We start from the raw sequence: 10,416 nt of genomic DNA on the forward strand, positions 1-10,416 counted from the left end.
TAGAGAGAGGTTGGAAAAACAACCAAATTCATTAATTCTAACATTTATTCAAGCCATAGATTTTAATATATATTTATTTTTAGCAAAAAAAAAAACACCCTTCGGATTCCTTAGAAAGCTGCCATATACCAGGTCAGGCTGTTCGTGCATTTAGCCTAGAATTGTTTGTTCTCACTAGTAGCAACTTTCTTTAAGCTGAGATGCCGCAGATTTGAACCCAGGATCTTCTGCATGCAAAGCATGGGCTCTACCACTGACCTGTGATTCCTCCTCAAAGTTCATGCGCAGACTACACAGCCTTGACTATAAGCTGGTTTCTATGCCATTTTTTTTGGAGAAGATGTGTGTTGGTATAGACAGTTGGATACTAGTATTCATAGACAAGTGATTTTTGAAAAGGAAGAAGTCTGCTCCAAGAAGCAGTTACTTTCCTTCAGAGATGGATGCTTTTATGATCTCCATTTTTCAAAAGCATCATCTCTCTCTGAGGCCCCCATTCGTAAGAATATTTAATTACCTTACCAGATTGCAGGGTTTGGTCTTCTAAGCATGAAATGTGTGCATTAAAAGCTATATTATGTGTACCTCTGAAGCTATATATACACAAATGTAGAGTGAAGGGAAGCCTTTATCCCTCCAGAACTGTTAAAAGGGGTATATAGTGTCTTCAATATACATTGCACTTTGCAAAATAACAAAAGCAGAAAATATAGATGCTTCTTCCAGATAGCTTGTACATGGCACTTAAGGGGTAGCTTACATAATTCAGCAGAAACTGGGGAATGGCAGAAACCAGCATGTACAGAATAGAGGCTCTTTAATTTCCTTAGATCAGGGCTTCTGCGCGCTTCATACCAGATTCTTGGCACTTCTCAGCTGGGCTTACCTTGATGGCCACTGCCAATGACCAGAGGCAATACAAGCTGGGCTCAGTTAGAAATCCAGTACTGTGTATGCTGTTTCAGTTGCAGAAGTATTTCCTTGTAGATTTCCACATTATCGAATGCTTCTCAGATGTTCTGTGCTTGTTCGATATCTACTATAACATAAAAACTCCATGTAGGAAATCTGCACACTGCGTCCCATATTCCCTGCCTGCTGGCTTTCTAGGTGAGCCAGCCTAGCACATTTTGCCCGATGAATAATTTAACATAGATGCGGTTTGCCAAGCTCCTGCTGTGTAACCAGCAGTTAGAGCAGCTGAATTGTTGCATTGCACAAGAGCACCTTGCAGCTTCTTGTGTTGAGCATTGGAGGCACTCTGGAAAAGGGCAGGTATAAGGATTGCCCATTAAGGTAGTGGCACAAGCAGCAATTTGTGTGCCACAAGAAATCAGAACTGGCAGTGGCAAGGGCCTTATTTCTATGGCGGCTTAGGAATTTGGTAATAGATGGTCAGTGGGTCTAAGGATCTGAACCCTTCGTTATGCTGAATGTCCCTCTAACACAAAATCAAGTATCTTGAACAAAATATTTTCAGCAGACTCCAACCGCCCCGCCCCAATTTTTAGCTCTCTTGAATTTAAACATATGTTGGCAGATGGCTGATAAAAATCTTAAACTTAATCCCACCTGTATGGATCTGCTCTTTGTTCTTTGCACTCTTCAGTAAAAATCAGTCTATCCCCATCCCCAAGCAAAAAATATCAACATAAATTATAAAACAAAACTCAAAACTAGCCCTCTCACCAGTTTATATGAAGTTTGCAAACCAAAAGGATTTCTACAAATTTGGACTGATATGTAGCATTATGGTGGCCACAATGAAAGTATGTGGTCTCAGAATTGCAATTCCCCCTACTTATGGTATGGGGAGAGTAACTGAATCTAATGCAAGGTAGTGGTTAGTTAGGACCCTATATTCAGTGGCTGGGACTCAAATGAAGATTCAGTATAACCCACCTTGCTTTCTGGAGATTGCTCTCTTCCTCTGGTTTGGCTACTCCATGCAATAGCACCTGTTGCTTCTTGTCCTCAGAGCTAATGTAGTTGATTTCATTCCAGATACATGGTAGATGCTGCAGACCAGGAGAAGATTGAAGCCTCAAAGAACGAACTTCACAACCTGCTTGATAAGCCACAGCTCCAGGGCATCCCTGTAAGTTGCTCCAGTTCTGGAGAGAGGCTAAGTAAGCAAACAGATCCGTATGAGTGTGTGGTGGATCATAACTAGCAGTGGGTGATTAGTGGCAAGCCTTCCAGACCAGACTCTGGATTAAATCCTTCCTCTCTATTTGCATGCTTTGCTCTGCTGGACTGTGTTGTTGGGATGTCTCTTTTCCAAGATATAAAAGGTTTGGTTAGAACAGGGAAACTGTTTAGAGTGTGATATAGAAAATTTATTACTGCACCATTTGGAAGAGATAAAGGACACACCACATACCGCTGTTACCTTAATGCTGTGAGTCCTTGAGGGTACAATGTATGTGAGTTTGAGGTGAGAAAGTCTAGGATGAGCCAAATGAGTGGTGCTTGCTATTGTATTAATATTCCATCCATGAAATGGGAAAATACCCTTGTTCTGCAAAGTCTGTCTGCCACCAGAGAATCTGAAGTCCTTTTCAACATACGTTGCAGCTGAGCGCAACAAAAAGCACTTATTAGAGAATTGGAGAATATGTAATTGACATATTTGGCTAGGTTTTTGTTTTTTTGAAACCCTGCTGATTTTAATTCCACCAGTGTTTTCCTTGTATTCAGGAACTGACCATGTAGTTTGAAGCTCTTGTGGTAGTTACATCTGTTGTCACTGTGATGTAGACCTGGCTTTTCTGATTCTATGCTTAGAAGACGTTCCCCTGGATTATAAAGAAATTCTTTGCTTCAAGGGTGTCAGTTCTATTAAAAACATGGCTATATAGGGTTTATTTATCATAACCAATGGCCACCCTTGGCTGATCCAGTGGTAGATGTGAGCTGCCTATGTGAGCTGTGGACTGAGAGATCTACCCTCTTTTCTTTCTCAGGTCCTTGTTCTTGGGAACAAGCGAGATCTGCCTGGTGCCTTGGATGAGAAGGAGCTCATTGAGAAGATGTAAGTATTTGCTGTTAGGACTTGGAGTTACAGGTATTTGCCTACTGTGGGCTTTTGCATCTCAAAATGCACCATTGTTGAGCTTGACTGAGGCATTCACATTGCACTGATTAATTGGTTTTCATACACACAAGTCGGTTTAAGAGTTTGGGAAATTGGATCTGGATATGTTTGATGTGGTTGAAAGATCATAATCCTAGATCACAGCAGCATTCTTGAATGAATCAGAAGTCCTGTACATTTTGTTGCCCATTGCCGAATCTGCATGTGTCTCCCTCAGTGGTGTGGAAAGTGAAATTTTCTGCACTGCTTTTCTGCAGAAAAGTGTTTCATAAGTTCATTAATAACAATGAATGCATGGCAATTGCAAATGTGATATTAGGCAAGCAAGTTTCTAGCTTTGTTTGCTGAATGCAAGTAAAAGAAGCATGCTGTATTAGATCACTGTCTTGGCCTTCAGAAAAAATTCCAATGCAATACTTTGAATTCAAAAAATTTCCAGAAAACCTGCATCACTGCCCCCATCTCTATCTTTTGCCATATCAGAATCAGAAGTGGTTTATAAATCTGCAAATAACCAATAACATAAATTGCTGGAAGAGAGCTAGTGCTTGTATGAAGCTCTCTTAAGGGGCAGGTATGACCTCATGCTCTGTCAACACTGGCAAGGCTGCTGTAGGATTGCTTTAGTGCTGCTGCATTTCTGACTGCTCACTTATTTCCCTCAGACATGCACATGTTTCCAACAGATGAGAGGCTGCTACCAAGTGACTGAAAAAGAACTAGGCCAAGGCATCTATTTCTCCAGCTGTAAAAATCTTCAGTAATTTGGATCTCTTGCTGCATTCCTTAAAGGGGAAATTTGCTGTTACGACAATGGGGAGACATCTGCTTGTTTTTTAAGGCTGCTTTGAACTCATAGGTCTGGTCCTCCGCCACCCCCCCCCCCACGGCTGGGCTATGCAGATCCTTAATTCCTTTCACAAGGTTGTGGCATAAATTCCAGAAGGGTAGCTGTTACAGTCTGCTGCAGGAAAAACAGCATGGAGTCTTGTGTTGCCCTTTTAAAGCCCTTTATATTTATTGTGACACTAGCTTTTGTGGACTAGAGCCAGCTTTGTCAACTACATGAAATGTTTTTCTCAGTAGAGAGTGTGTGGAAATAACACACACACTGGTTGTCATAGTATTATCACCTACCTTTCTAGCTATGCCAATTCTACTCTTGTTTTGGGGAGAAGAAATCCACAGCTCCACAGATGCAATATAATCAAACTCACTTACAAAATCTAGTTCTGGTGTTTCATATTAGAGCAGTTTGAAGTAGCTTTGTAGACATGTTGACTTTCAGGTCACCAGCAGTGTGTTCTGAGAGAGTTCTCATTTAGGTTTCCGAGTGCTAATCATTTCTGTGTCCGAATTATGTCTGTGCGTTTTCATATATAGAGCCAGATCTGTTTATCTTATGTGGGCAGCAGAAGGGCATTATCAAGAGGTCATAGCAATGATAGCCAACATGGTACCCTCCAGATATTGCTAGCCTACAAGTCCCATCACCCCAACCATTGACCATGCTGTCTGGGGCTGATAGGAGGTTGATTCCAACATTATCTAGAAGGCACCTTATTTCTGGACTGTGGGTATATGTTGCACTGGAAGTTGAGCAGTTGAATAAACATCCAACAGTATGGTTGAGAATATTAGGTTTAGTAATAGTGTTGCTTGAATGGACCTGTGTTTGTCATAAGGCATAGTCCCATTTTTTCTTTCTTTCCGGTAGATAGATATTTAAGATTGGGGTGATGTCTTCTAATGATGACATAACTACCACACAAGGAATACAGTTGCCCATGATGTCCTATAGTTCATTGATAAAACATGTTGGGAGAGGGTCTCACTTGAAGCTGTAGGTGGCAACAGTTGATGTTTTGTCACTTTCTTTAGTGGGCCTTTTTTCTCATGGTTCCAGATGATAATGGTGCTGTTGTTTCTCAGGGAGAGGTGAGGCATTTGGGCACAAGAGATAGCATTGCTGAAAGTGGGCAATGAATGTGTTGGCATAATGTGGAGCTGTGTGTGTACTCACAGCATTGCCACTAACCTGAAGGGCCGGGAAGTCTAAAAATCTAAAATAATTGTGGGTGAGCACAAAGTAGCAAACCTTTGTGACTGGATGTGCTTGGTGCCCTGTTGTCTTGGCATTGGCAAGTTGTCTGACTGTGTCCCATTCTCGGGCTCCATATTACATTATTTGGGGAGTGTTATTGCCTTCTAGGGCTGGGCAATATCTGGTTTTCAACATCGCAATATATCACCAGCTAAACATCACGATATACCAAAATATCATGATGCCTGACATAAGGATGAAACTATGTAGAGGTGAATGGGGTGATGTCTTGGCAACTGCTACTACTTAGGAGTACTTAAGTACATTTTTACTTCCCTTTAACATATTTTTACAACGGGGTGGCAGGAATCATGAGAGAAGCGATGACCCGCTTCACAGTTTTTCGTGATTTGTGATATATTGCCAGGTCAGATACTATGAAACGGTTATCACGATGTTGACTACAAACCCGTTTTGGATTATATATCTCCATATTGCCCAGCCCTATGGCTTCCTCAGTTAATTACAGCCCATGACAAATCCACCAGTGAACATCCTGGCAATCATGTATGCAGAATGTGCCCAAGTGGTATAGAAGCATACAAGCCTTCAGGATTATTTCCCCTCTTGGCAACACAGCAGGTCTGGCCACAAACTTCAGTACTGTGCATTTTACATAGGAATGTCGGGTGTACAATATGCCTTGTGGTTTACAGTGCCTTTTCCTCTGTACATAGGGTGCAATGCAAGGAAGAACTTATGTGTCTGACAAGCTGTGAAAGCTTAAGCCATGCCTAGTGAATTGCCTGTCTCTTAGGTGCCATAGAACAAATCACCATTTCTGTTGGATCGATGATTGATATGGAGCTTAAATTTGTTTAAGTTTTAGTGGAAATGCAAAGAGCCAAGGAAACTTTGGACTTGATATCAGGTTGTTGTTTTTCTTTAAAAAAAATACCTTGGAGTCTTGTGAATGTACCACAGGGTGGCGCCAAAGGCAGGCCAGTGTTTTCATCTTTCCTTTTTATGGTACTGGCTGGATAATGTGATTGAACTGAAGTCTAGGAATTTCATGATTGTCACGTGCTAAAATGGCGCAATTCAAGAAAACAAAGCTTGGTTCAAGGCGAGCATCTTGGAAGATTGGAAGGGAACTGGAGAGAGGAAAAAGAAAATTCTCAAATGTGTTATGTATATAAGATCTAGACCGGAGTTGTGCTATCGTTCTCCCATGCTATTTGTCTACCAGGGTTAACATTTTGATAACTTGCATCCAACAGTAATAACCCCCCTGTTCACCACTGAGCTGAGGTGCTTTGTCCTCATGGGGCTGCTGTTTGGGGCTAGCTTTGCTGGCTAAACCAAAAACTGGAGTCACCAGCTCCCCTCCTGTCAAGCCCCTCCCCATTGTCTTTCCTGACAATGTATACACATTGTCACATGTTGTTGGATGCTTTTGGGCAGCAGCACCCTTCCCCGAGGAGTGGGCGCTGTTATCCAATGCCCTGCCTGCTTTCCTGTCCTGGAGTTTAACGGGGGGCGGTGTTGGAGTGAGGAGAATAAGAAATGAAAAAACTGAATTTCACCTATTATTGGAGGGGAAAGGAAAGCATCTGACTCTCTGAAATATATTGCTAAAGAAACGCTGAATAGAAACCCAAGTGGATGGCTAAATAGGATAGAGATATGCAGAGGAAGTGTGGATTTTGTTTAGTTTTATAGAAAAGGGCCAGCTTTTACCTTTACTACTATAACTAAATAAAGAAAATTGCAATGCAATAGCACTGGAGTTCACGAAGGAATTAAAGGGGAATCAATACAGGTGACAGGAAATGTTGGTTTTGTGAGGAATAGATTTCCCTTACATCTTGTGGAAATGTTGGTTAACCTAGAAATAATAGGTTGACGGTAGCTGTCTATTTGGGCGAGCTCAGACAGTCTTCTGAGAGAATGAAGTAGTGCCTTCCAGACCCTCCATATATCCATGAGTGGGTGTTGTATGCATGGAATCCACATGTATAGGCCCCCATTGGATTGTGAGTGGGATATTATACATGGGACTGGCAGGGAAAGGTACAGGAGTCACGGCTGCAGGGAGAGAAGCTCGTTTTGCCCATTTCATTGTGGATGCCTTTATCTGTATGCAGTGCTTTCCCCAAGGAAGCCTGATATTCTTGTGCTTCTGTTTTTCCTGCAGGAACTTGTCTGCCATCCAGGACCGAGAGATCTGTTGCTATTCAATCTCTTGCAAAGAAAAGGACAACATTGGTGAGTGTAGAAGGGAAACGGGAGGTTGCAGCGTCAGAGTGCCTGACAATTTTAAGGGGAATGGTTGGGGCTTGAATGCACAGTGACACCTAGACTGCCCATGGGGAGATCTCTCCTTATGCTCTTTGGCTCTCCTGTGTTGTGAGCACTATGTGCCAAATGGGTTAAACTGTGGGACTGATTCTGTGATGGCACTGAATGCCCCTGGGGTCTGGCCCCCTCCATACATAATTAGGAGGGCAAGAAAGGTTTGTGTAGGCCCAGGCATGGAGAAGCTGTGGCCCTCTGAGTATTGGTGAATTACAGCTGTTATTTTCCCTGCCTGTTGGCCATGCTGACTCAGGCTGGTTGGGATTGGAGTCCAGTAACACCTGGAGGTTCCCCACCTCTGTTGAAAGCCATGATAGAGAAAAAGTTCACTCACATGCAAAGGTCATTCCCTTCAGGACAACATGTTGGGCTGCTGGCAGAAGGGTTACAGAAGTGAATCATGGGCTCGGCTCATAATTTGGTAATCTCATGTGAGGCCCCTTACCTCTAGCTAAGCCGCTCGCTACAACCTCTATTTTTCGTGATGGTCATTAACCGTATCTTGTGTTTGACAGATATCACCCTACAGTGGCTTATTCAGCACTCAAAATCCCGGCGAAGCTGAGAGCCCTTTGGCCAGGTCTTGGATCGGGAAGATGCCATTGTAAAAGCCCAAACGCACCTCCTCCTTTCTCTTCCCCCATCTCCTGCTCTTTCCAACCCTCTCGCCCACCTCCCTCTCCCTAGATGGGTATTTTTAGGGGACCCCAGATTCCTCTTCTGCTGAGATTGAACTCCTGTTTTTATTGTAAAGAAACTGTCTGCCTCCTCCCCCTCCCCCTTGCTCCTTACTCTGGTTTTGGCACTGTTCTGTTGTCGTCGGTGTGTGTACAGTATATATATATATATGTATATATATTTTAATTTTTTAATTTAAGCAATTTTGCTGTTATTAAATGGGGCCTGTGAGCTGTCGCAGGGGGTGGTGCGGGTGGGGCAGCAGCAAATGGATGGGGTGGGGAAAGTACCAAACGCAGTATTGGGAATGTTACGAGCAGTCAGGGGCACTTGGAATCTTGCTGGAGGGGACCATGGCTTTGGGCAGTATCTTCTCCCAAGAGACCTCCTACTTTTCACCTCAAGCCCCTCCCTTCTCCTTCTGCAACAGGATCCAGAGCTCTCTCCCCTCTCTGCTGCCCCAAGCTGCTCAGCACTATGGTTAGGGGATGAGCCTCTGGGAAAGGTTCATAGAGCAGTATTGTTCATGGTCTGAGATTATAGAGGAGAGTTGGTGCCATCTCTTCCTCCTGCCCAGTGTCCACTGAGCCGTGGGGAGCAAATGCTTCCCAGTGGCCAAATGTTGAATCCTGTACATGAGCTTTGGCTCCTACTCAGCTTGCTCCCCCCCCCCCCAGTATCATCTCCCCCTGCGCCCTGCCTGATGAATTGGCATGCCTGGTGGATGCTGGGCACTCACGCTTTGCAGCCTTTGTGCTCACCTTCCTTCTCGGTCTGGTGTCTTTCTCTCAGCCAGCACCTGAACAGAAGTAGGCAGTGGATGGTGCACATCCCTTGACTGTGTGAAGGCAGAATAAGGGCCCAGGCTTCTGTGCGCTGCCAGAGCAAGATAACAGATCTGGAGTGGTCTGGGTTTCTCATAACCCTGTTCCTGGGCCTCCCACTCATGCCAAACGCTTGCGGCCTGTTCAGCTCGTGAGGGACAGTGGGAGGAGACATCTATGCAAGAGTTCCCTTCAAAGCCCTTTGGACAAGGCATAAGGCGCTTCCCTCAAATCCTATATCCCACTGCTGCAAATTTCAGAGTGGAGGACATAGCGGGTAGAAATTGTGCTCTGCCCAGTTTGGAAGTGTTTCTGCAGGCCGCAGCCTAGTCCTTAGGAGCAAGGGCTGTCCCTCAGTTTCCTAAGCTTGAGCGTGTCCCCCTCCTTGAGCCCAGGGCTTGAGCGTACACACTTGCCTGTCCCTCAAGCTAGGGTGTGAGGCTTTGGTCTTGGGTTAAACCAGTGGAGTAGAAGGAGGGCATTCTTGTTCTCTCAAGCGCACATGAGGCTGTGTGGGAGACGCTTTGCTTCACACCCTACTGGGCAATAGGGTGCTTGAGTTTATAGGTAAAGGGCTGTGGTAGCAAGGAGGAGCTATTCCTGGTCAGGGGTATTAATCCAGCCTAGCAGAGTTGGCAATTGTCCTGTGTTGGTGTTTGCTCACCCTGGAATCTACAGCAGCCTCAACAGGGTCCAGGAAGGGGGTCATGGGAAGGATCATTAAAAGGCTTTGTATGCTGGCCCCCTTGTCTCCCTGTGAAGGGCAGCAGGCTGCATGTGGCCGTGTCTTCCCCGTCCCACTTAAGCTTTGGACAGGTGTGAGACTGCAGGGCCCTTCCTGCCCTTGCCTGGCCCTATCCTGCACGGAGCTGCTCCCTTCAGGGGGGAGGGGGGCTTTCTAACTGCATCTTTCCCCCTCCTCTTTTCTCATTTTCACAGAATTGCACAAGGAGATATTTTACTTTTTTTTAATTTAATGAATTGTAAAGTGTCATTATTCCTTTTTTAAAATATATTTTTGGCTCATTTTTTGACCTTCTCTGTTGGGAAATGAATCTTGTAACAGTACATTTTTTGCCTCCTAAATAACAATAAATTAACAATTTTGTGTTGGTGGTGGTTGCATTGTGAACTTATTTCCTCTTAACTGGTTTGTCGTCTCTCTCACTCACTTTATTGGAGCTTGTTCTGCTTCAAACTCAGAAGATCAGCCTTCTTTTTCCAGCAGCACCTTCATGGCCTTGGGGCACAGCTTCTATAGGATGACGGCAGCAAACCAAGGAAATCGGAGTTTATCTTTGGAGGCTTGCAAATGTAATTTTCATATTTTTAGATGTGTCCACCTGCCAGGATTCATGTTTGGCAAATTGCCTGCCACACCCACACACCTATGTGTACATCCGCTGATGGGGACT

General features: G+C 44.2%; 1 protein-coding gene across 1 annotated transcript in view; it reads left to right on the forward strand.

Moving 5' to 3' along the window:
- The window catches only part of ARL8A (ARF like GTPase 8A), a 35,986-nt gene extending 25,870 nt beyond the window's left edge, over positions 1-10,116 (forward strand). Inside the window, exons 4-7 of the mRNA XM_083508628.1 lie at positions 2,005-2,098; positions 2,967-3,034; positions 7,339-7,409; positions 8,015-10,116. Of these exons, the coding sequence (XP_083364754.1) occupies positions 2,005-2,098; positions 2,967-3,034; positions 7,339-7,409; positions 8,015-8,064 (283 nt within the window). The 3' untranslated portion in view covers positions 8,065-10,116. The remainder of the gene's footprint in view (positions 1-2,004; positions 2,099-2,966; positions 3,035-7,338; positions 7,410-8,014) is intronic.
- Positions 10,117-10,416: the final 300 nt, after the last annotated feature.

The sequence above is a fragment of the Podarcis liolepis genome (genome assembly GCF_965112155.1).
Source record: "Podarcis liolepis genome assembly, chromosome: 6".
NCBI lineage: Eukaryota > Metazoa > Chordata > Lepidosauria > Squamata > Lacertidae > Podarcis > Podarcis liolepis.